This window comes from Melopsittacus undulatus, chromosome 1 (assembly GCF_012275295.1).
Source record: "Melopsittacus undulatus isolate bMelUnd1 chromosome 1, bMelUnd1.mat.Z, whole genome shotgun sequence".
Classification (NCBI taxonomy): domain Eukaryota; kingdom Metazoa; phylum Chordata; class Aves; order Psittaciformes; family Psittaculidae; genus Melopsittacus; species Melopsittacus undulatus.
In genome coordinates this window covers 12340064-12366518 of record NC_047527.1, presented here as the reverse complement: position 1 = coordinate 12366518, position 26455 = coordinate 12340064, and the positions used below count along the sequence as shown (strand labels likewise).

Genomic DNA, 26455 nt, shown 5'->3' with positions numbered 1-26455 from the left:
AATCACCTGCACATTATGAGGCAACTTATTGTAAATGAGTGGGGCCTCTACAATGAAAATCTGCTCCAAAGAGTGACAAATGGCATCTTCTGCTCAGCGCTTTGTATTTGAAACAAGATCTGCTTTCAAATAAGCCAGGATAGATACCAGAGAAAGACCTGGGTCCTGCTCCTGCTCATGCCTTGTCAGCAGTTCACTCGGTTCCAGCCATGCAAATTCATGGAGGAAAGGAAGATGTGCATGTGTCCTTGGAAACACAATTTTTATTTGGGAGCATCCTGAACTTCAGAGGCCAGCGGCATTCATCATTCCAGCACTTAGGAAAAGAGTCACTGCACTTATAAACTGAACATGGCAGAGACCAGTCACTGAGAGAAACCACACAGAGGCTTCTATAATATATAGTAGCATGGTTTATAATACAGAGTAGTATTGCCCCTCCCTGAAAATAGCACACTCACTGTGGCTTAGTACCTGCGTTTGGCCATGTCCTACTGATCCAGAGGTGACAGAGGTGTCCCCTCTGCCAGTGCAAGTGAACATCTGCCCTGGGACCCCTAAAGAGTCAGTTGGGAAATGGGTACCATGAGCACCAGTACGGCCCAGGCTGCCCTCCTGGGCCATGTCCTGGTCCTCCCCTATTCTGGGTTCCTTGGGGTATCTCCCAGGCTTGTAGGATGCTCGAGCATCCTCATCTTGCACTTCCTTGGAGGTGGTTGTCCCCAGAGCCATGTGCCCACTGCAGTCCACCCCCTCTGTGAGCATCCTCTTTCCTGGAAAGGCTCCTCCTGCATTCCCCAGGGGAGCTGTGGCAGGGCTGGTGCTGCAATGTGGATGTGGCAGGCTGGGTGCGGCCAGACGAGCCCTACTCATGGCAGAGGAATGTGATGTGCTGCTCGGGGCTGCAGGGTGTCCTGTGTGCAGCTCAGTGCTGCACTGCTCTGTGTGCCCTGTGACACGTGAGTAGGCAGTGCGGCATGCGGCTGCTCTGCAGCTATCGGTGAGGCACATCCAGACAAGAGGTGAGCTGGTGTCAAGCATGATGTGTGCTCAGGTGTGCAGCTGCATGGACATGAGGCTCTACCCAGGCTATCGTCTCTGTCCCTGACTGTAAGTAGCTCCCTGGGAGAGGCAGGGCTTGGTAAGCTTCACTAGGAGGAGCTGAAGCAGGGCTGATGCTTTCTCCATGGTTAGGTCTATGTAGCAGTCCCACCCCCTGCTGCTGTGATCCGTCCTGCCCCCTTATATCCCAATTCTGCTTCAGGTCCTCAAGATATAAACAGCAATAAAAATAACTCTTTTTATATTGATCCTTAACCTCGACCATGCCAGTCCCTTCGGTTCAGAGTAGACTACAGCTTCTGTAGTCTGCCTTGTGGTTGCCTTGACTGGAGTACCTCCTAATCCTGCCTGGGCTCAAACCTGGCCCTACTCTTTGGCCTTGGCTCTGCCTTGCCCTGTTCATGCTTACCTAAGAGGAGAAGCTCTTTCTCTGTTGGGCCTTTACTCTTTCCTTGGGGGACAAATTCTTCCCACTCTGATGGACTTTGTATCTGCCTTGGAGGACCCACAGGCTCCGGTGTGAGCTCCAACCTCAGGCAGCTCCAGGCTGCCATTGACTGCCTCTTTAGGGTCTTGGAGTATGGAGACAGTTGACAGAGGACCTGTAGTTTCACCTATTCCTTGTGCTAAAGCTACAGTTTCATTCCCCTGCACAGCCTGAGGTGAGGCTGTTAATGACACTTTAAAACCATGAGACCCCTCATGTACAAGAACTGGTTTTGTTTACAAAAGCCTGTTCATCAGCTGGAGTTAATCAGTTCAGCATCAGTTTAGCACCAGTGAAGCATTGTTGATTTGCACATGCAGAGGATTTGGCCTCAGTGCCAGGTCCATATTATTTTACAGCAGATAATGAATGCAGCATGTTGTGATGTTGTGCTTGCTTTTCCTATCCTCCTCTGAAGCTCCAGTGTTACTGACCTGAAAGCATTTTCCCACTATTAAACTTTCAGTCAGGACATAAGTCCTTTTTAAGATGCTGAACACCACATGATGCCTTCTCTTTGTGTGGGAACAGCTCTGCTGTACCAAGAGGAGGTGTGATCTTGACTTATGGGATAGCGATTCCTTGTGGTACTGACTCATACGCTGTACGTTTGCGCTCATTTTCACATCTTCCTCCTGATCCTGTTTTAGGCTGCGTTTCCATTACTCCTCCACCCTGGGGGAGGAATCCTCAGCCAACACTGCTCTAACCCGGAAACCACAGAGGATGAAAAGACCTTTCATAGCAGTGATGATGCCATGTTCCTCTCCTCTGCAGCTGCATTCTGAAAACAATAGATCAGGAGGCAAAGTCACCACCCACAAGCAGAACTTGCAGCTCTGCAGCCATCGGGGACTGGTGCAAATGGGCCTAATGCAGATGCCAGAGAACATACTTCCTATTGACACCAGGGAACAACAAGAACTGAAACTATAACCTAATCTAGGGTGAGAACAATGTCTGTTCTTGCATATTTAGCAAGGATGGACTCGGGCCATGAGCTGAGAAATAGCTTTGCCCACACCCTGAATCTTCACGTGTGTGATCAGCTGTTTGGGTCAATCTATTGTAAAGACTATGGAATGTCTGCAAAAAAGGTGGTGAATGCACTTTTACTTCTGATACCTTGACAGATGCCCATGTCTATGCATGTATTACAGCTCCAGTGTCCATGAAAGGTTCCCTATAGAACAGGTAGGAAGACATGTGGAAGCACATCCAGCAGTTTGGTGAGTCTGTTGTTTAACACAAAGTGTAGAAGAACAAGTTGAAGGCTATGCACTGATGACCTCTTTTTACTACTGTGTATTGCAAGGCAAGGTTTGGCTGTGCACTTCTGGGCTAAAGTGTTCCTTGGGTCTTGCATTTCCAGCATGGACAGCACTTTTGAACTGGCAAAGGGTACGTGATTGACATCAGACAGAAGGCTTGATTTTATCAAGGCTTTGGCATGCCACTTGCTGGAAAATCTATTCCGATAAGTGCCATCCAGTGTTATTAAATGTGGCACGGAAAGGTAAACTAAGTCCCTGCCAAGGAACTGCCATTCTGGACTTGTTTGCTCTCTATTCGTATAGCAGGCCTGATGTTAGTCATCAATGGGAAAAGGTCAGTGGGACTAGGAGAGGTCTGGCTCCATCTGGCTTTAACATCTAAGAGCCCCAGTCACATAGCAGCAGTGTAATCCTGTAAGCTTAGTATGTAAAAATCCAGCTCTTCCTTCTCTTGGACAGGCTCAAAAGCATGAATTGGAGGTAGACTATGACATAAAGTTGAATGGTATTTCATACATTCTTTATAGGCTTGTGCCAACACGAGGGGTAGGATGGTGGGGAAGAAACAGTGTCCAAGTGAGACACTAAAACGCCTATGGAAAGTCTTCCTGAGCTTCCCCAGAGACTGCATTTCAAACCCTGTGCTAATTGTTTTCTTCTTGACATGCTATGAGTTCACTCTCATAGCTGCCTGTGGCTTCATAGTCTCCTCTGGATTGCAGTGCTCTGCTTGGATTTCTGTCACTGCCTCTGTATGACCTGTCCTTTGCCAGGCAGAAGCCTGCAGGGTCACACAAGGTACCCGTGCTGAGCTGGAGACACGGGCATGGGTTATTTCTTCTGAGCCGAGTAGGCCCCTAAAATAAGGACCTCATTTCAAACAACATTTGGCACAGCAGAACGCGTTTGTCTTCTCCAAAGTGCGAGGTAGGGAAGAGCTATTTTTTCCCCTGACATGGAAAGGAAACAGGAGAACTGAGACACCAACACCCACGACTGTGAAGGTATTTAAGCACTTGTTGGGATCTGCACATCGTGGCCAAGCGGTTTGTTGATCGTCCCACACAGCCTGGGACAGCAGGTGCCTAAACCCCGTGTTTCCAACGTCCTGAAGTACAGCCCTTATCGCAGGGTCAGGTTTCTCCAGAGCTCCTTGCAGGACCAATCCTAGGAAAAGGGATGATGCTGCATGTGGCAGTTTCCCTGCTGATTTCCATGGGTTAAATCCCTGCAGTTTTCCACCCCATGCCGTGTGGTTGCTCAGCAGAGGCTGCTCTCAGCACCACTCATCCCTCGCGGGTCTCACCTGTTACTCCAAATCTGGCTGCATTTCCTCATCTGCCCTGCATCCCCATTTCATCTTCTGTAACTACATCGCTGTGCCCTGTTCCTTCTTGCTATGTAGAAACTTGGGCAGTCACATGGGGATGTATTGGGTCACTTGTACTCCCCTGACTCTGTAAATGTAGAAGGGTCAGTTTATTTCCAGAAAGTATGGTTTACATATTGTTTTCCTTTCATTATTTCATATGCCAGCTGGAAGGGCTCTGTTCGCTGCCTTCAGCAACAGCAAGTAAATACCCAACCTGTTTAGGAAAACAGCTCTAGAGACCTAGAGAAATCTTTGGATGCTGATGAACTGTGTGTGACCCTCTGAAGAGAAACATCAGCTTCAAATATTAGTAAATGTTTCTTAGTGAAGATAAAAGAATATTAGAGAAAATATACAAGGCTTTCAGTTAGAGGCTCATTTCCCATTGAAATCAAATGGCCAAAATGAAGAGGTCAGCAGAAGTTTGCTTGAATTTGTATTGAGGAAAACAAGGAAAGCTCTTTGCTCACTCCAAGCAGTGCTGTTATCAAGAGAATATTGTCATAACAGGCCAAGGCCAGGATTTTCAAACACAGTTAATTGGTTTGCTTGCTTGCTTGAAGCATGCTGAGCAGAGCAGCTTTTGGGAAGGTGTGAGATATAGTGGAGCACCAAGGAACCCCCATGCTAGTCCTGGGGGACTTAACCAACACCCCACAGGTGCTTGGAAGCTTTTGATCAGTTTACTGTCAGATCAAACTCCAGGGGATAAAACAGGGAATTTTCACTTGGACAAGCACAGATGAAGTGTGTGCTGTTCGGAGAACCATAGAACATTTTGGGTTGGAAAGGATCTTAGGATCATTTAGTTCCAACCCCCCTGCCATGGGCAGGGACACCTCGCACTAAACCATGCCACCCAAGGCTCTGTCCAACCTGGCCTTGAACACTGCCAAAAAGTCTTCTGTTCAAGTCTTCTGGGTTGCCAGCTTGAGCACCTCCACTGCTCTGTCTCCTTTTGTGCTGAGACAGGCACATGGAGGCCAAAGAATGGAGATGTCTCATGTTAGTTTAGGATTTCAGGATGAGTTGAGCTTACCAAGAGTGGTGGTGAGTGCAGGGACCTAAAGAGTTGTGCTTGGAAGACAAGGTTGAAGGACTCCTGCGGTTCGCAGTGCTGCTTGGGAACTGGATAGTCAAGTACTGCCAGTTCCTAGATCAGCTTAAAGTTAATAGAGTGATGGCGGGTGCCCAAACATCCTTGTAATCCTACATTTGCAGGCAGTTTTCAGCACAGAACAGACAAAATAAAAGATTTTTTTTAGAAACAACACACCCTGCAGGTCTCTGTCCTTGCCACTGGGTGTATGAAATTTAAAATACAGAAAAACCAATATAAATAACATAGTTGGAGAACCTTGAAAGTAGCAAGAATGTGTGAGACTTTGATGCATTTTTATCCTTTTAAAATAAAACAGATGCTGAGGGGAGGCTATAAGAAGGCGTCTCAGAAAGACTGATGCAAAAACATTGGAAGAACTGAAAAACTTGCTGTTTTCCAAGAGAACAAGCAAGGAAGTGGTCCTACAGACTGTGGGTGTAGAAATGCATGTTATGGAAACGCCATGTTTTGGCATGATCTGAAATTGCAGACCTGGGAAGTAAATGAGTGCATGGAATGCTCCGTACATCACTACTCTGAGTCTGAAAAGAAGAAAGGGATGATTTTAATATCTTCAAGCTTACCTGGGAGATTGCCTCCAAGCTGAGGAGCCCTTGCTTGAGTAAAATCACTACTAGTCCAAGGGCACAATCAATCTCCAAACACTACAAGTCCCTGTGTCCTTTTGATAAGGCTTGTTTTCCCAATGGGTCTATAACTCCATATTCAATCCATTCTTGATTTGTGTGGAAAGCAGTGTACAAATCATACTGTAGGAAAATGAGGTGGTGGTTAACTTCAGCCCTATTCTTTACAAAAGGCTTATCCTAGCACTGATAGTCTTTAAAGGAACATTCAGGGGGTTTTTTTTTGAGGGGTATGTCAAACCCAGACCCACATTCATTCTATAAGTCTTTGTACTTATCCAATCAATTACCAGCTCATTTAAGAACATAATCATTTTCACTTAAAAGCACTGTTTCTGTAGGTGTGGTTACTTCCTAAACAGCAAGTAGCTGCAGCAGGATGGTAAAACAGCAGTCTTTGGCAATTCACAAGACTGCATTTTTCAGGCTTTGGTGGATTCATTTGCAATGCCCTTGTGCCATTGGTATTATCCTTACTTTAAAGATGTGGCAGTAGAGACACAAGTAACATTTTACCCACAGTCAGCAAGTCCCATCCTGTATTACTTGGCTGATTATGCCACGTAACTCCACTGCTGATGCACCCTGACAAACTATGTCTACCATTAGTGACAAGCAAGAGTAAAGTATGAATTAAGACAAGAGATGATGGACAGGAAGTCCCCTGTAAAGAAGAGACTTGTTTCCCCAAGGGTGCACATCCGATTTGTACCTCCAAGTTTCCTCCATTAAATACAGTTCTGTGGGTGCCAGGGAAGTCCCAACCACGTGCAATGCAGGGAGACCAAGGTCTGGCTCTATAGACATGCTCTGTACTGTCCTAAATGCATAACTTAATCCTGCGAGTAGTTAAAATGCAAAGCAGTGAGGATAATGCAGTCTTGAGTTTCTGTCTCTTTGACTCCATCCCTGTTTTGGACGAAATTCCTCTTGTTTCCAAGGAGTTAACTGAGAGCAGATCTCAGTATTCTCCTCCCTAGAGTTTATTATGAATTTATAAAAAAGTAATAAAATCCAATCCCTTCAGCTATGAAAATTACCCTCATTTGTATATAAATAGGCTTAACCTCTTAAACTGTGTCAGATGCTGCTGATTCACCAATCTGATCTAGATCTTCACATGGTCTCTGCTCCTGCAGCTCCAGGGCAGATGAGTCACACTGTTCGCAAGTGCCCTATCCTACTGAGCCTGGCAGTACCAGGATTCTGCTAGCAGTGCGTGTGCTGATTTCTACTAAAACCTGGGCAGGGATTTCCTCCTGATGAAGCTGAGCTCACCAACACCCTGCAGCCACAGAGCCCTATGTGGCATTTGTGTTAAAATCCGTGTGTTTTCACTAATCCAGCCTCAAATCAGCAGAGGAAAATGTACTCCAGAATCAAATGTGATAAAGGCAAGATCCCAGTGATCCATGTAATCACTTCCCCAGCTGCATTTCCCTTCCCTGGTGACAGTGCTAGGAAGATCGGCCTGCACTGCTTTTGAAATTGCTCTGGAAGTATAAAAGGGAAATGGCAAAGTATTTTCAGTTATCTAAACAGCTTTTTTAGTTTATTCCTGGAAATCAGGGAGCCCTGAGCTGTCTGAATGTTCTCTCACTCTACAAAGTATTTGTGTTTAAAAGCAGAAGGGATCCACTTTCCCAGTTGCATGCCCATTCCTAGAGTTGTCCCAAACCTTCTGGGGGAGTGGAAAATCTAGATGCTGAAAAGCAGGCTAAAATCTGTTCTCCTAGGTATGTTTTAGGGTAATGATGCCCTTCTGGCTATGGGGCACCTGGGGACAGAAGAGGTTGGTGTAGCCACGTGTTGCCTGAGTTTCCAGGAACCCCAGGCCTTGGCACTTGCTTGATGGCATTTGTGTGCTGATCTGTGGGAATGGCTGTGGACCAGGAAGCCACAGGGGAGAGCTGATTTTTCTCTTTTGATCCAGGTTATGGCATAAGGTGTTGCTCTCACCTAACGAATGAGCTGTATGCTGTATGCTTTGAAACTCCAGCTGATGATGCTCTGAACATCATCTGTGTCCTCTGCTCTGAATCTCTTGTAAGCTCTTTGGAGTAAGGAAGGACTCATGTATTTTATGATGCCATCACAAATGACAGACTCTCGGCTTTAAATCTGATTGACTGTGCATGTCACATTTCATGCCATTAAAAACATAAGCTCAAGCTTGGACGGGTGAACAGGCTTTTGGCTTCTCTGCCATTTGTATTTCAGTCTGCAGGCACCACTTCTCTCACAGCGTGTTGCTGTTTTTCTCTGGAGAAAAGTTCCAGGGCCCTCTATTCCTGGAGAAGAAGCAGACTCCATTTACCAACATTTGTTCCAAGTTATAATGAGCAGAAAGACAACTCTTGCAGGCTCTAAACAGAGTCTCTCAGCTCAAAGCCTTCAGGGCTTCAGCCAGCACCTCCCAAGCCAAAGACTGCCCTCTTTTAAAAAGGTCTGAGTTAGCCATTAAGTATCACAGTGCCATGAAGAATGTCCATAGGACCTCTCTGCTTTCCTCCTCAGTCAAGGCTTAAGCTGGTGCCCAGTTAAGCTGCTGGGAGTCTTCTCCTTAGGATGCCATGGCTATGTGTGCGTTGCTTGGACAAGCATGGGTTAGCTCATGCCACGGGTAGGGGGAATTTGGGATCCCATTAATGGCTAATTCAGGTGCAAGCTCCATTGTAAGGGAGTCCCAGGGCCACACCATGGCCTGAAGCACATGGAGGCACCGTTAACACAGCCTGGGTGATGAGGAGCCTTTCCATGCTTTTGCACAGGATGAACACCTTGGAGAGGAATCTTTCTCTGCCATCAGCTTCCTATCTGTGAGCCTCAGTGCATGACAGGGGGGTCTCTTTTGGTGGCTCATCCCATTGCATGTCTCAAAAGGATACTGTCCTGCCAGGTAGCAGTGGGCAATAGCTATGTGAGCCCTTGACCCTCTGGGCTGGCTCCCCATGTCATGCTTGCCATGGTCCTCAAGCCAGAGGCAAAGTTTTCTGAACAGGGCTGTATTCTGCAGGGCTCAGGCTGTCTCCAAGAGTAAGAGCCCTACCCAGGGAACCGATAAACACAGCAGTGTTTGAGCCTCTGGTACTCTTTAATGTCATCTTCACGGAAATATATGTGTCATAACAACATAAAGCAGGCATAGTTCCCTTGCTTTTGATCTGCTTGGTGCCAGGGTCCACATCATTTCAGCATCAAAATAGATCCAGCACGTTCATGGCCACTCTGCTCTCCCAAGAACTGCCTTTTTTGCCCCCTTGGTTTGTACTTGTCTCTAGTCTTCCTCACCCCTGTCAGGGGATGTCACGTACTGTTGTGGTTAACATCTAATTTTCACTGGAAGCCCTTGGGAATTGGGCCCTTATCTCCACATACCATGCACATCAAAATGGTTTAATCAACCCTATTAATTCCAGGGCTTGCTGCTGATCTGGATAAAACACTGCACTTTCCCAGCAATGAAGCTTTCTAGCCAAGTTTCGCATTGCAGCACTCCCCATTGCAGTTTGTTCTCTGCTCCTCTGGACTGGCCATGTTCCCCTGCAGTGACCTGGCTCTTGTGGAGAGGTGTCAGGGCTCTGCTCTGAGGCTCAGACTGGTTTTGACTGATTTACCACAGCAGGAGCATCCCAGCAGCTTGAAAATCTGAACTTGAGAGCCCCTGGTGTTAGTTCCTGGCCACCTCCTAACATGGGTGCAGGGCACCTGCAGAGCACATTGCACAGTTGTGTGGCAGAAGAAGGTGTCCAAGAGCAGGGAGAAACCTCAGAAGACCAGGGCAAAACTCATGGGATGCCATTACAGCTGTGGCACTGGAGCACCTGAGGAAGGGGCCATGCCTTTGCCCTTGTCCTCCATGCCTGCTTTAGGGAGGGGTGGTGGGACATGGCTTATTCATCAGAAGACACAGCCTGATCAAGAAACAACCTTCAGAGGACTGGAAATGGGAAGATTAGATATAGGAGAGTGGTTTATAGACATCTTCCTGGCCACATGAAGAAGTGGACCAGATTCTGCCATCTTTTCCCACCTGCACCAGTGTTTTACCCCTGATTCACCCCAGTCTGAAGCCAAACATCTCCAACAGCTATGGGGATGCCTCCCCCGAACAGCCCAGGGCTGCAGGAGACACGCTGCTCCTTGCTCTTCTCAGAACGGGTTCTTGCAACATGAAAGAAGCGCAGGCAAAGCAAGAGCCCCAGGGAGAGAAGTGACAAGCGGCAGCTGGTGCCGGTGGGTGCCTGCCGGGTGACAGAGCAGTTGGGCTCCTCACTGTGCTGCTATTTTGGAAACTTCAATAAACACAAGAGGCCAGATCAATCTCTCAGTGCTCCAGCACAAGCCTTGAGGAGCCCTTTTCACTCCGTTGCAGCCTGAGGCACCCATTTGCTCTGTGCTCTGCTTGGACCCTGGGCAAACTCATCGAAATAGCCACTGAAATCACTGTTAGCACTTCACCAATGAGCAGGTTTTAGCTCCTTTAGATTGCACCAAGGAATTCATGCTCATTTGTGCCATGGAGAATATGACTGTTTGAGTCCTGTATGGGAGCTTTCAAGCAGCTGGAAAATGAGTATAGATGTTTATATGTGTAAAAAAAGATTGTTTTTGCTGCTGTCAATTATTAATGGCTCTCAGGTCAGGCTAAGGACCAATGCCAGGGATAAATTACCCTGTACGCTATTCATACATGCTCTCCCCATTGTTTCCTTCTCAAGTAGAGGATTCACCCCACAGTGAACTCCTCTGTGTTAGGAAAAAAAAAGGGACTGACAAAGCAATGAGCTCCGAGTGCCCATTTATTTATGCATTGACATCTTCCCTGCTCTGTCAGGTGTGTTTGATCAGGAAATGCAGTGTAATTATAAACACGTTACTGCGCAAAGAGGAGGCTGCCCTGGGAGAGGGTTGGATTGTTTGCTAAATGGTTACAGTGAGAAAACCCAGGCTTCACCTACCAAGCTCTTTGTTGAGATCAAAGCAAGGCAGCCTGCTGCCACAGCCCGCCAGTGCAGCAGGATGCAGCTCGGGGTTTGCATGGGGGGAAGTGGAAGAAAGTTCCTTTTTTTGCCTGAAACTTTCCCCCCCCGTTATAAAAAATGACTCAAACATTAAATATTTGCTGTTAAAATTAACAGAATTAGTGAAGAACCCAACTGAGAACACAATAATTAGGATCTGCTCCAAAGCCCCTTGCTGAAGCCCGTGGAGAGACTTATTGTTTTCAGTGGGATTTGGTTCAGGATCCTGGTGAGCTGAAGCAAAGATGGAGTTATGGAATAACCCTGGGAGATCCTGGATCTCCTGCAGTCTTTCCATGTGACCTTGCCCAAGCTTGCAAGCGCTTATTAGTCATGAGCACAATGGAACCCAAGGCAGTAATCTGCTGCTGCAGAAGACCAGGAGTGCTATAGGTAAAATGCAGAAGGAGTTTATTGCCTTTCTCAGCACTGTGAGGCTGAGTCATGGCCCTGCACTTAAATAAACTAAAACCAAAACAGACAAACTGGAAATCGTCCAGAGAAAAGCAGCAGAAACGATCAGAGGTCTAGAGAACATGACTTATGAGGAAATACTGAAAGGGCTGGGTTTGTTTAGTCTACAGAATATGAAACATCCTAATAAACTTTAAAGATGTGAAAAAATATATGGTATCAAAAGTGTAACTGATTGCCCTTTATCTGCGTGGGTATGGCAGAAGGTACAGCAAAGATATAGGACAGACAGCATTAAAACCTGTGAGGTTAATAAGGCACTCATGTGAGTTACTGAGGGAGAGAGCAATGTGAAAATCTCATGGGAGATTGTCGATGTGTTGGACAAGTACCTGCTGTGAGGGACTGGGTAACATGCTGTTCCATTCCATGCGGCAGGCTGCTTGCAGCCATGTGGTCCTGTGGTTTCCATGATGCAGTGACTGTCTCGGGACACTCAAGAACGAGACCTTAGAGGTGATGATCCTTCACAGCACTCCCTGATGTGAAAAAAAGCAGCAGGTGCTCAGCCTTTCTAAAAGGTGACCCCCAGATCCCTTTCTTAAACCCCTCTTTTCCTTGGTCTTCAGGGTTATTAAAGTGCAGCAAATTCCCACCTCTTCATGGGGCTGTCACTGTACTCAAGAAATACCTTTGCTGCTCACCCTTCAAAGTGAGCACTCAGATGCCTGAATACTAGGATGATGAGGCATCTGGAAAAGCATGTGGTGACTCAGAAGGGGCTCCAGGTAGTGGTGGCCTTGCAGATCCTGCTCAGGAAAGTCCCCTCCTGACAGTGGAGAAAGGGGTACCTTGGTCATCCTTTGATAGAAGTGCTTTCATCCATAACACCACTGGATATGACAACTGCAAAACACTTGGGATGGCAACAGGTATTGCTTTAGGTGGGTCGGGTGGTGGCCAGCACCTGATTTGAAATGCAGCATCCCTTCTCCCCACAGCATCTGCCCCAGGCCCACATATCTGCTGCTCTGAAACTGCATCTACATCCTCATCCTTGTGACCAACTGACTCTGCCAGCCCTCATCTGCCTCGGTAAGGCTCAACACTGTTCCCTGCTTTCAACCCATTTTGCAAAGGGACCCAAAAGCATTGGTTGTAACTTGCATCAAATCGACCAAGAGACAGAAGTCTATCAGAAAACAGGTTTTGTATTTACTGCTCAGTGAACCCAAATTCCTTGAATTACAGGCACGAGGTGAGGAGTTTGTAAAGGGAAGAAGCAAAGGGTTGCAGCCAGGGCAGAGCTAGCCATAGCCCTTGGCATCTCCAATGACCTGGGGGTGATATTAGGGTTTCCCAAGGGCCAGGGGAAGAATGGTGTGCTCAATGCTGTTGCAACTGTGCACTCCTGCCCAGTTACAGCTGTGCAAGGTACTATTTGGTTGCAGCATAAATGCTGGGAAAATCACTAGTTACATGATATGGGAATGAAGAAAATCTGTTCTCTTCCAAGTGTAAACCAATGACTGTGGCAGTAGTTCGCAAACATGATGTTATGGCCTCAAGTCAGCTCTTTTCCCTCAGTTCTGGGTACAGTCACGAGCCTGGCAGGAATCTGTGTCAGCTAAAATGTGTGGCAGCAACTGGCGTCTCCTGGAGTTCTGGAGCTGAGTGGGGTCACAACAGGAAGGATTTTGGGAAGGCAGCACTGCAGGGTTAGGAATAAACATCTCCCCAGGGCAGACTTTCCATAATTGGCCATGACAAGGCTTCTTTCCCCAGAGAGCTGGAGCTGGTCTGTGAGGAAGCAGAATGAATCACTGCTCCATCCAATTTGGCAAGTGCCATGATTTAGCCTTGCTTTGCACAGGGAGATGATGATAGAGACTGAAAGACACAGGAGAAATGTAGCCAAAGGCTTCCGAGCTGGGAGATGAGTTTGGGTTTACAATCATGTTTTGCAGGTTTACTCAGATCCTTAGAAGGAAACCCTGGCAAAACCCACGGGTACAAAAACAATTCCCTTTATCAACAATGCAGAGGGAACAATGAAGACTCCTGAACGCAAACCTCATATAAACAGTAATAACCATTTTATTTTGCATTGTTAAACCAGCAGTTGATATGCAATACTGCCTTCCAGCCCCCCACTTCGTTAACTGTTTGTGTCACCCTTCTGCTCCCAGATACACCTTTTGGGGGGGATCTTAGTATCTTAGTGGTTGGAATTGATGTCCTACAATGTGGTGGTGACCACATGGCTGTGCAGCCTTCGGTGAAGGGGAAGGTTGAGTGTGGTTTCCTCATGCCAACTCGTTCCCTTTGGAAAGTCCCACTGTCTTTCACATATGAGGTAAAAAAGGAGTGTTGTTTCTACCATCTCTTCTCTGGATGGTGGGCATCAATGCAACCTTTAGAGCTCCTTGCTCTCTCAGCACCCTCACCAAGCCCGGTGACCAGGCAGCACTTCACAGCCTGTTCAGGATCTGATGATCAATCCCCTCCCTTGAAAAATATGCACTTAGTGGCAGAACCCCATGAAAATATTGGTGGAGCCAGAGCTGCTTTGCCAAGTGGCAGACTTAGACTTGCTCTTCTTGGAAAGCGGGTTTCCTGTCCCTGGCTTTCTCTCATTGTTGTTTTCCAGTGGTTTGGAGAGAGGAGAAAGGGAAAATGTTCCTCTCCAATACCTCTTCTCTTTTACATCCCCTTTCCTCTGTATGTCTTCTCTGCTATTCCAGATTTCAGGAAATCCATCAGCCAAAGGGCTTCCTAATTAGCCCCTTTTATCCTGGATGCAAAAGGAGAAGCAAGCTCCCTGCAAAACAAAATTCCTAGAAAAAGAAGATGCAGAACATCTTCCTTTCCATCCCACCTTCTCCTGCTCCTTCAGAGATGGAACAAAAGTCTTCCCTGCACTGCTGAAGGAGCAGTAGCTCAGAAAAGTCAAATCTGCATCTTGTCACAATGCGAGAATTCACATCAAAGCATCAGCCTTTTGCTAATTCCTAACTTGATGTTAGGAACATTAACATTTTATATCTGATGAGATAACTGCCATAGCTAATGCAGGCAGCTGCTGCTGGGCTGGATACAAGACTAAAGCTTGGGGCTGCCTATTCTAAATGCCCCCACCCCTGGAAAGGAAGGCTTGGTTAGCACCAAAGAGCAAAGTATGGCAGCATGCAGCCGAGTTTGCATGCTAACAAATGCAGGTTACCCAGATCTTACTTTCCCTGGAGATACCAGCATTCCCATTCACCTTTCACTTGAAAGTCTGCATAAGGCCAAATCCTGTGCCAGGTTCTTACCCAGTATCTTTTCCCTGTTTTCTGCTGAGATTCTAGGTGAGGTGGCGGGGCTGGATTTAGCAGCACCACATGCAGCACCAGTCAGGTGAGCACAGCATGAGCACAGAGCTCATGACCTTTCTGGCAGAGCTCTTAGGGAATGACAAATGCCACCGGTGCCTTCAAGGTCAGGAGTTTGTGGGACCCCATGAGGATTCCCCATGTGCTCTCTGCAGAGCAAAGTGGGTCCTTTCTGTGCAGGAAAACACAAAATGGCCTGGGAAGTGTCAAAGGTCGCTTAGAGAAGGTTAGAACAGGGAACACATTGGAGCGTAAGGCACCCATGGTCAAAGAGTTTGTGTGGCAGTTTCCCCTTTGGTGTCCATGTATCAGTCTCTGGATCATAGCAGTCCAAGGAATCCAAGTCCTCGATGACATTGTCCGCAGTGAGACATCGTCCTCCTGTGACATACAGCTTGTTCTTGATGACAGTGGCCCCATGATGCATTCGTCTGTCCTTCATGTCTGCACATTTAACAAACTTGTTGCCTTTTGTGTCATAAGCAATTATTCTCCTGGTGTACCCTAAATGCAAAGCCAGAGGTGGAAGAGACAGATGTGAATTAGAGCTTATAGCCAGAAGGTATATATTTCCTGCTAGTCTTCAATGAAACCTTTTATACAAGTACATAATTTGGTAGAATTAAGATATCTAAGGTGGGAAGTGATGATGTGTCACAAGAATGCCTGTCTGTCTGTCTTCCCTTCCTGTTTGTCCTCATCCTGTCCATTGCACCTTGACAGCCAAGGCTCAACGAGCACCACAAAACCCATCAGATCAAGCAATCAACCCATCAAACACAGTTGGAGCTTGCAGTTTTCTGCAGGTGAATATCCCAAAGTATTTGTTTTCATTCAACAGACTCCTAAAGCATAAAGAAACCAATGGCATGTGGGAAGGGAGCAAAGATGCCACGCTGGGTAGGAATTGTAGCTGTTTACTGAATGGAGCTGCTACTCAACAGCGCAGTGCCACTGGTGTTCTCTCCACTCCCAAAGCCCTCAGTGCCACATCCATGCTAGTGACCATGCCAGTGACCCAACAGACAGCTCTTCCACTGAGGGGTGATGTAACCTTGCAGCTGGTGACAGGGAAGGGCTGGAACCGCGGCTCTTGCCCTGGAGCAATGGGGATGTGGAAGTTTGGTGTCTACCAGCACCTTGCCTATGTATTCCTGTGCCTATGGCAAAGAATCTGCTTTGATCATGTTTTGTGGGACTTGTAGCCATGTCCCCTAGCAAAAATCAAGGCCTCTTTTGCTTAAACCAACCCACTCCCTTTTGTTATGATCTGACCAGTCATGCAAAGAGGAACTGAAATGTGATGAAAGCAGTTTTTAAGACAAAATGTTATTTTTGTGGGATTTACTGTTGATAAACTAAGAGTGTTTGGCCAATGTTTTGGCATGGAGTTTGGTAAATAAAAATTGACCATGGTGAATCTCTCTACTTTCAAACAAAATGAAAGATATTTAACATTAATTTCTGTGGCTTTTATTAGATAAATACAAAATAAATCAAGATCTTAAGCTTAGCAGCAGCAGGCCCATATCAATGTATGCTCTTCATATTAATGCATTTGATGATAAGAGAGCTGAAAATACTGTATTTTGGGCACTGTAGTCTGAGGTCAGGGTAATCTGCCACACAGGGTCTTGCTGGTCTTGGACCTTTTGACCCAGCTCTGCCCTATTCTGCAAAGGATAGCAGTGACCTCCCACTGATAGATGACATCCCATTTGAGTCCTGTGTCATTTGGGTTCAGTCTTCTACTCTGCTTAGGCTTCTCTATGTTTAATTTTCCCTTGAATAATCTAACACATGGTTCCTCCTGCCAGCCTGTGGTCAGGGAGCTGCACTTAGGACTGAGCTACCAATGAGGTGCGATTCATCAAAGCGCCATGGGTAGAAGCTGATGCTCAGGCTGAAAAGGACACTGAGAACTTTCCCTTCTTTGAGTGTTTCATGCCCCTCTCAGGACATTTCACAGTTAACCTCAGGAGGCAGCTACAGGACCAATTGACCCCTCACAGCCCAGCAGCACACTCATCCCAGCAAGCTGCGATAGCCTTGTGGTGAATGTGCTCTCCACCCTTCCAAGAAGGGCAGTGAGGCAGGGCCAGTCTGTGAGTCAGTAGGGAAGGATCAGAACCCGCATGCCCCTGGCTTCCTCCATTCTTCTGCAGAGCAGTAACTTGCATTGGCTTTTCCTCAGTTTCTCCCCACCACTTGGAACAAGAATGTGCCTCGTGGAGAACTTGTCCCCAGTTCCATGGCCGTGACACCCCATGAGAGATGTATACGGAGGGTGGACACACTTCTCCTTTCCCTCCCAAGCTCCAAATGCTTTTTGAGGGAGCACCCCAAGGAGGAAAGCTGTGAAATCCAGCAGGAGCTGGGCAGGAGGAGAGAGGAGGGAGGGTGAAACAGAGCCCTTACCACCTATGATGATGATCTGGTCTCCAATCACAACAGCTGGTGCACAGACATTCTTCACCACTCTGGTCTCCATCCGAAACCATGTGTTCCTGGAGACATGATAAACCTGACAAATAAATGAAGATACACACAGCTGTTTGTGTTGCATTTTATCTGGCAATTGTAATTACAGAGGAATTTATGGGTTGTATTTTGTCCTAATTAACACAATCCTCTGGCTTAAGCTGAGAATTTATCCACTTTCTTTCCTAATATGTCCTTTTGGAAAGTGCTCTAGTTTTCTAGGCTTGTCTGCTCCGGAGATGCTAGCCCATGCCCTAAGGCAGAGTGTATCTGCAATATGCAAGCTTATTGCCTGTAAATCTTTGCATGGCCATTGAATCACTTGGTATCTCTTTTCCAATGTGCAAACCACCTCATTTAACTTCCCAGTTATTCTGTGCATTGCTGCCTTAGCAATTTCCTGGGCAAGCAAACTTCACTTAGCTCAGCTGGCAGCCAAAGTGTTTGCCCAGTTGCTGTACTTGTGCTGGTGGCTGGTATGCACTGAGATTGGCAAAGGGACTTGTAAATGAGACTTAGAGTAGTATCTAAGTCATCGATTTATGTGAGAAAAAGAGCTGTTGCCAGATGATGATCATTCAGTCATCCGTATCTGGGAGACACAAACTTCTATGTCACGTCAACCACTTCTTAATATAGCAAATATCTCCAGGACAATTGATATATATTTCCTTCCCCCTGATAATCAAGATGTGCTATCACCATCACAAAGTGATGCTCATGTGCTGTCTGCTGTCTTAGCCTTTAATGATCTTTCTCAGTTAAAACACCTAAGCCAGTGAAAAACACACGTGGGGAAAGGAGCTCTGCAATGTTGCTAAAGCATCAGATCAGAAAAGAAAAGATTTCATGTGTTTTTTCCTTCTAATAGAGTGTAACCACCAAAAGCAGGCAGCGAGCCAGCGACATGTGGCAGGAGCCACATTTTTAACACAACTGTTTATATGAAATAACTGTCAGTTTAAGTTCTGGCCCTTTGATAAGTGAGAATCTAATCGCTGTAATGATCATGAATCTTTGTTTTGCTGCGGGCGAGCAGATGTGTGGCTGAGACCCTATCTCGGCTGCCAAGTGGAAAGCACTGATTTAGGTGAGATTGGCTGCAGGCATGAAGCCAGGCAGTGGGACTGGCTGCTGCCTGCCACAGCATCACCTGCGGCAGCCCTGGCCCCATTGCCTACCAGCATCAGAGATGGCACCCAAAGAAGTACCCTGGGGCTTGTGCCTAGAAAACACTCACAGGATTGCAATGCTTCTTTCAGACAAGGCTTCCCTGAAGCTATGTTTCAACTCATCCTGCCTCTGGCTGCAGCTCACAATGAAGTGGTTTTCGGGGGTTGATTTACTCAGGAGGATAGTGACCTGCTGCATACCTTGGCTGAAACTGCTTATAACAAGCAGGACTGATCATTACCTGGATCAGCCGGACAGGGTTTTGCATAATGTCTTCTCCCCCAAAGAGGTAGACCCTCTGATCTTTGGCAGCAACAGCAGGGTGAAGGACGGCAACAGGCATGTTTGCCATGCGCTCACTGGTGTTGTAGACGCTGTCGTATCTTTCCACAGAATTCAGGATTTCCTGATTTTCACCAATACCACCGAATGATAAAATGTAATTTTTATAAGCCAAGCTTCTGTGGGAGTAACGTGGGACTAACATGTGCTCAACCAACCTCCACTGATTGAGTTTGAGGGAGTAAATGTAAATATTACCACTGACCGGGCTTTTCTTATTGTTAACAGGCATCCCTCCAAGCACATAAATATTGCTGTGCAAGCTCACTGCAGAGGCTTTGTAGAGGCGCATGGGAAGTTTGGCCAGGCTTAGCCATTGGTTTGTCTTGTCATCATAGAGCAGGACTTCCCTTGTGGTCTGCTGGCTGTCCTTCCTACCACCAATGATGATGAGGAACTCTTGGTTGGAGTACCTGCGAGGAACATGTAGCATGGGCTTGATGTCCGGTGCACTGGTGCTGTACAAGGAAAACATATGTCTCCAAGCTGACTCAAGGATGCTCCTGCAAGTGGGTGAGGACTGAACAAGGGAGTCATTGGCAATGAAGTGGAAGAAAAAAGTTGGATGGACGTACTGAAGCCGGACCTTCTTGAACAGTTCTTGGATGTAGCCTTGTCTTGCCTGGAGGTCATGCCGGATCCAGACCATCAGTGTCTCAAAGACCTGCTCCTCCTCCCCACAGAGCTCATCATCCCCAAGGTAATCAATGAGCTCCAAGGGACAAAGGTCCTTCAGGTCCTCAGAAGAGGCCACCTGAGGGAAGCATTTCAAGGCCATAGCCTTGGCTTTCTTAGTCAGGCTTTGGCAGTTCAAGGCTTTTGCTAGTCTGAACATGCTCAGACAGTTGTCAGGAGTCAGCTTGTCCTGGAGGTAGGCAGAGCAGGCCTCAAACAGCTTTGAATACTGCAGCATGGAAGCTGTCTCCAATAGGCACAGGACATTCTCAGTGGATATAAGAATCTCCCCTGTGTAAACATAAAGGATGAGCTGGTCCAAAATCTCGGCGTCGATGCCCTTCAGGATGACTTTAGCCTGGCGACTCTCCCTGAAGTTGTTACAGAACATTGCCTTGAAGTATGGACTGCTGGAAGCCAGCACGTTTCGGTGGCAAGGGATTTCAAAGCCCCCGGAGCAGAGGGTAACATCAGTCAGCATCCCGCTCTGCCGCAGAGCATTCAGCTGCCTCAGCAGCTCGGAGGAGAAGTCCTGGTCTTTGAAGAGAAACTCCTCAGTGGATCCTTCCTCCATAGCAAAATAGGAGAGAGATGAATTCTGGACTTGGCAGAAAAAAAACTCAAGATTTTTAGTAACTTTTATTGAAATATCCAGCTTCAAGGGAACAAACTGGGACTTTGATGTTGCTCTAAATATCCATTCGCTGCTATGCATAAAAATGGAACATGGGTTAAGCACAGTGGGAAAATCATAAAGAAGCTAAAAGGTCACTAAGACCCTTTAAAATTCACATGAAGTTATCAGCTAGGTTGCAGCTCTGAGGCCAGAACTGCCTATGTCCCTGGCAAGAAGCAAAAGCACTGAAGTTATCTCACTGATTTGGGATTAAAGCTGGATGCCTGAAGCAATCGGTTTGTTGGTTGAATAAATGTGCTTAGACATTTATTCACTATTTTTAAGTATTAGCAGTTTAGTAGCTTGCGCCTCTTTCCCCTAGAGTTAGTCACTCCCAAAGAATGTAAATCTGGCAGAGCTGAACTCTGCAGCAGGGAAAACGAAACCCTGGAGACGGGAATCTTCATTAAAACAGTTATTTATTAACTCTGCTTAGCTGTGGGTTTTTATGTTAATCACAACACACAATGGCTAAATTAAGTGCCAGGCAGAACAATAGGATGAGTATCTATTGTCATGGCTAACTGCTCAACCTGCAGTGCAACGGTAAGGTAGAAACGTTTACCTTCTGTTGTCCTTCACTGCATGCACTTACTCTCTGTCGTTTATTCTCTGCTGAGATTTTCCATAGCTAGAGCCTGGATAAAAACCTATAAACCCACAGGACGTTTCTTTCAGTAGGTAAGTGATTCATAGAGGGTGATTTCTGGCTGTGTTTACTCTGCAGTCACTTTTGCCTCTCGGGAGCTGTGCGCAGGAGCAGCGCGGCGGTGGGGCATTGTATACATTCCAGCACTAAGAATAGGGACACGGGCTTCTCGCTGTTATCACATGTGACGCCGCGTTCCCTTTTGCAATGACCTGGCCAGGACTGAGCATGCTCGAGTGGTGTTTTTCTGGCAAATGTTTACATCTAATAAATAGACACAGAGAGGAAAGTTCACTTATAAAAGTCCTGGCTGTCCGCTTGGAAACAGGACCCTGTCCTAAAGTGCCTGGGAACTCTAGAAGCCTGTAAACAGTCTGCAATGCCTCGCGCTAGGTAATGCTCTGTCACCGTAGCTTCATGGAAAAAGAGGGAGAGAGGAGGGCTTCCAGGAATCCTGCCAGTATGGATCATGTCTCCACCTTATGGAGAGATCTGGGGAGCGTCACCCCGTTGCACTCTGGTGGAAGATGCTGATGCGCTGTGCCCATGGTTGACCCAAGGTGGGCAGGGAGAGCCCAGCTACCTCTGTCAAGCGGAGTGAAGTTCACTTTTGGAGCAGTTTATGGTGATGCTTAATATTTCATATAGAAAACACCAGGTTGTGGCCTTTTTTTGTAAGGACTTCAGCTTTCTGAAACCTTTAGCAAAGAACTTCTCAAGATGGCTCGAAGAAGCTCAGCATCACAGGCAGGAGGACTGGAGCAGGTTGCTGAAATGAGTGCAGCAAGCAGGGAACCAGGTCCCTGGATGGCACTTAGCTCCCCAGGGCAGACACCTCAGTGGGGTCCTTGACTGCGTTGCCTGTGCATGAGCAATGTGTCTGAGCTCCTTTTGCAGCCAGTGAGGTCTGGTTGATAAAACCAAGTCTGCTGAGTTATTCAGGTCACCAGTAAGTACCACCTATGTCTGGGCAGGTGAACAGTCCTCCAGTCACTGCTGGGTCTCCTCAGGTACTCAGCTGCCCCAACCACATGTAGGTGCCCATATTTAACACTCACATGTAGGTATCTGTGATGATGAACCTAAATCCATCTCTAGGGCGGGATCAGTGGAGCACCTTGTGCCACTGGAAGATCCTCCACAATCCCAGCTGACTTCTGGCTGTGGTCTCCAGCAGGTCCAGGTCCAGTGTGATGTGTCCTAGCTCTTTGCCAATATCCTGGGTGTTTCAGAAGTGGCATTGGCTGCCTGTGTCCGGGTAACTGTTTTGGGCCCCTCCTCTGTGCTGAAATTCCTCCCCTGGGATTGAATCCAAAGTGCCATTTCTAAGCATCGCTGCCACAGGGAAACACGAGGTTAAAGCACAAGCCCTCTCATATTTGCAAAGCCAAAGCTCACGGGTGAGTCATGTCTGTGTCTCCTCACAGCGGGGCAGATGAGCGAAAATCCTTGGGAGCCACAGTGCCCTTATGTCAACTCCCGTGCTGCGCTGGTGTTTGTGGTCCTCCATATGTTCCTGCCCCCACATCCGTGGCCCAGCAGACTGCAGGGCCAGGGGCAGTCTGCTCCTCTAAAAACAGCAGCTTTGCATCACAGGTCGTGCCATACGTGGCCTTTCCCAGAGACTTTTCAATGCAGCATAACAACATGGTGAAATGCTGCTGGACAAAACCCTGAAGGATAAGGGCAGGGTGGAATTGGGCTGGAGTAGCTTTTTGGAGCTTGTGGCATCTTCCTTTCCCACACAATCTGTGTGCACATGCATGTGATAATGGCCAAAGGAGGTGAGGGAGGGGAAGAGCAGAAGCCACTGGGCTTGACTCCTGCAGATTTGAGGGTAAACTTTACACTTTGAGGGTAAACCTGGCAATGTGCAGCCTTTTCCCCCTCTTTCATTAAAGAGACAACCTGGAGGGTGGTGTTGGGGCACTGGGGAAAATGTGCCCTCCTATCCCTGCTCCCCATCGCTGCTGCCTCACCAGCTGGCTATGATCTTGCCATAAATATTTAGAGTGGCATTAAAAACCTGAAGGAGAAGTTCTCTCTCCTTGTCCAGAGAACATTAGCTACCCAAACAAAGCGCTTCTCGGTTTCTTTCTTGCTCTGTATGTATATGCTCTCACTGCGGTCTGTTTTGATGATTGATTTAGTTTTATATCTCTGTTCTGGCTCTCTTTGCTGCCTGTTTAGTCCTGCCTCTTCCTGGCAGCGGCTGTGGATTATTCTTTTAACCCTTACAGCAACAAATGACGCTATGCCTTCACTAATGACACTGTTTTACGGGGTCGGGGAAGGGGAGGTGGGATGTGCTTCTGCTTTAGATACTGATAAGTGTGGCATTTATTTAGAAGATCCCAGGCTTGAGGGCTTTGCACGGTTATGCAAACTCCTGCTAACCCAGAGTACATCGTGTGCTGTTTAAATAGCTTATTGCTCTCGGGGGGGTTGCTGCTCCCTGCTGAGTCCCCGCACAGGTCCCTGCCAATTTGGGGCCAAGGCTCCCAAGCAATGAAGCTCCTGCTGCCTGCTTCACAGCTCTCTTCTTTCTTTCCCAGAGATTATGGTTTCAGATACATCTCCAACCAAGTGGGCACATCAGCAGTGCTCAGTTAGGATTTCCTCTATAAATAAACTAGAAATCATTTTTCATGGCATATCCTAGAACAGTATGTCCTGTATGGCCCCTACTGCTGCAGCACGATCCTTGGTGAGAGGATAGAGCCGTTTCCTCTGTAGGACAGTGTACCCTGTGTGAGAAAGTCTCTTTCTGAATGAGTTCTGAATGAATGCTCCAGTCCCGAGCCACTCTCCTGGTGAAGATGTTTTTCTGTATGTCCGATAGGAAACAGTTTCCCTAGGTTGACATGCTATGGACCAAACCAGGACTGAGTGTACTTTTTGGGAGGACAGGATATTGCATTAACCATGGCAGTGGGATGATACATGGATAAAGGGCTGGTCTGAACACCATGTAGAGTGGGAAAGTGGGCTCCTTCACAGGTTAGGTGACCCAACCAGCACTGTGGGACATGATTCTGCAAGTCCCACATAGCCCTTCAGGAAGGCTGGACCCACTGGGGGCTGTTAAAAACAGTGACACACTGTAACTGCTGCTGTATGAACTCCATCAATGGCTGGTTTCTAGACAGTGGCAATGTCTACCAAAGGACAACCTCTGCGGCAATGCTGTATACTCATCCTGCTCCTTCTGCTCTCTATCCTTAAGTGTTTGGGATCGCTCAGTGTTGGAATTAGGATGGTTGAACCTTTTATCTGGCCCAGAGTAGCTCTTCTTATGTTTTAATGTAATGGGATGATGAAATGTCTATTACCACGCACTAAGCAACAGAGCGGAAAAAAGCTGTGATCTAATCATCCAGCAGACCCGTGCTCAGAGGAGACTGGTGATGTCAGACAACTGCTAGAACCCACACACCGACCCTATAACAATTCAGGTGAAAATGAACAAATATGGATAAGGGAAAAGGACTGTTCAAGGCACAGACTTCACTTGTCTCACTCAGTATTATGTGCTCTGCCCCAGTGACTACCAGCCCCCCCAACTGTTGAGAAAGAGCATCCTGTCCCCAGATTTGCAGTCTAAATGGATAGGAGGACAAGTAAAAATATTCCTTGCTACGGTCTTTACAAAACCAGGGGAGGGAACAGAATCCAGGATTAACATTCCTCATTGTAAAATGAGACAGTTACAGGGATCATAATGAATCAGATGCCATGAGCTGGAAAGGATGGGTAGATACGCCAAGCACCAGTGGTGGCTGCCTGGGTCACAGCCTTGAGTGCAGGTTGGGAAAGCAGCCAGCACTGCTTGGAATGCTGCATGCCCTGGCAATGTGGAGCTTGGTTGGTGGGCCCTGACCAGGGTCAGATGGGCACCTGACACCATTTTGCTTATTATAAGCTGAAGGCAAGAGTACAGGAGCAGAAAGGTAGACTAATGTGTTGGGGAATTATTAGATTTATGTATCGCATATTTACACATGCAAGTAAATGTATATCATAATTATGTGCATTGAAAGAGTGAAGGTATGCCTATACTAGCAAATTACTGTCAAGAGATGGCATGGATAGGGACCTTTCCACTCAACACATATGTATCTCACTCAGCTGATGACACCACCAGGGGACCTGACTCCACATGTGATGTCTATGCCAGATGCCCATGAAGGAAATGGTTCCCCACTTCCAGCACCTGGTTTTGGACTCATCCTGATACTCCCCACTGAAGCAGCCTCCCAGAGTCCTGTCTATGCTCAGTGTGGTTTACTATTTACTTCATTGGACTGGGAAAAAAACCCTTAGACTGTCCTGCTCCCTGGCTGACATCCTAGGTTCATTGAAGCAGTGAAACTGTAACTATTGCATTACTCATATTCTATGTAGATGCTCAGGAAACATGAGTTCCCTGAGTGCCCTATCACCACAGCTGTTGATCACATTGGTGCGGTACTTAATTCTGAACTAAGGCTTAGCTGAAGACTTGATTGAATCTGGGTTTGGTTGTGGTTTTGTATGGAAGTAACAGATTACATCTACAGACACTGGTCTTGAAACCTGAACTCAAATTCTGAACCCCTAACCTAAACATAGGGACAAATTTTACCCTTACAGCACTGCAGACACATAGCAACCCCACAAGTGTCACTGCCACCACTGTGTGTATTGTGCACAGATAGTGAGATACAGCATGTAATTCAATAATGACTTTGGCCCAGTATGTGTGGGTGTGAAGATGTGTGGGCTCCTGGCTTGGTTTCAGGCCAATCTCTAATTAAAGAGTGAAAGATTAAGATGAAAGCAGTTGTGCTCTTCCTTCTTCAGTCAGAATGACCTACTAGTGTTAATTAAAACAGTCTTCAGGCAAGAATAAATTTGGCTGCCAAAGTTATGTGCTTGGCATTAAATAAGGACATAGCTGGGTTTAAAGTGTATTGAGCTTCTAGAGGTTTCACAGAACCCCCTCAGGTAGCTTTGGGAACTCTGATTGGAATATCCTAAAATGAAGCCTTTGCCTAAATCAGCTCCTTCATGTGCATTCCAGACACCTGCTGTCTCTTACTCCAAACTACATCAATTGAGAACGGGTACCTGACAGCTTATCTTGCGGTGTGACCTCCAGAGGATAAAATATCACCAGGAACACTGGACACCTAAGTAGATTATTTGTCTGTCCTTTCTATAGTCTCTGGTTACATGAGCCCCACAGCAACAGCAACAGGAAGCTATGCAGATCCTGCACTGCTCTGCTCTTTCTGAGTCTGAACATTAAAGTGTCTCTGATAGAGGCAAATCCCAAATTGGGTGGCTCATTTCAGGTCCGTGATCTGCCCTGATATTTTCACTTATTTATGTTTAGAAATAGTGCCAAAGGAGGGTCAGGCATCTAAAATGCCAGAACATCCTGTTATACCTGTGTGGCACACAGTTCATTACCCTTAAAAGCTGTCCATCTTTCCCATCTCCCATTTGTTCTTCCCCATCTTTATGTATTATACCTAAATGGCCAGGGGCTGCTGCTGTGACATTGATACAAGCAGGGAGAAACAGCGCCAGTGCTTCAGAAATACTGTTTTCAATGGGAATTAGATGCCATCAACCATCATACCTCTGAGGGTCTAAGCCTGAAAGACCCTTACCCATGCAGAGTGGTACACCCAAAAGGAGGAAGAGGCCAGACACACA

General features: G+C 46.9%; 1 protein-coding gene across 1 annotated transcript; it reads right to left on the bottom strand.

The window, feature by feature from the left end:
* Positions 1-14973: 14973 nt before the first annotated feature.
* KLHL38 (kelch like family member 38) lies at positions 14974-20001 on the bottom strand. Its single transcript, XM_005143842.2, has 3 exons — positions 18652-20001; positions 17175-17280; positions 14974-15260 (listed from the first exon to the last, which is right to left on the bottom strand). Exons 1-3 carry the CDS (start codon positions 19999-20001, stop codon positions 14974-14976), a joined length of 1743 nt encoding a protein of 580 aa, XP_005143899.2.
* Between the last annotated feature and the right edge of the window lie 6454 nt (positions 20002-26455).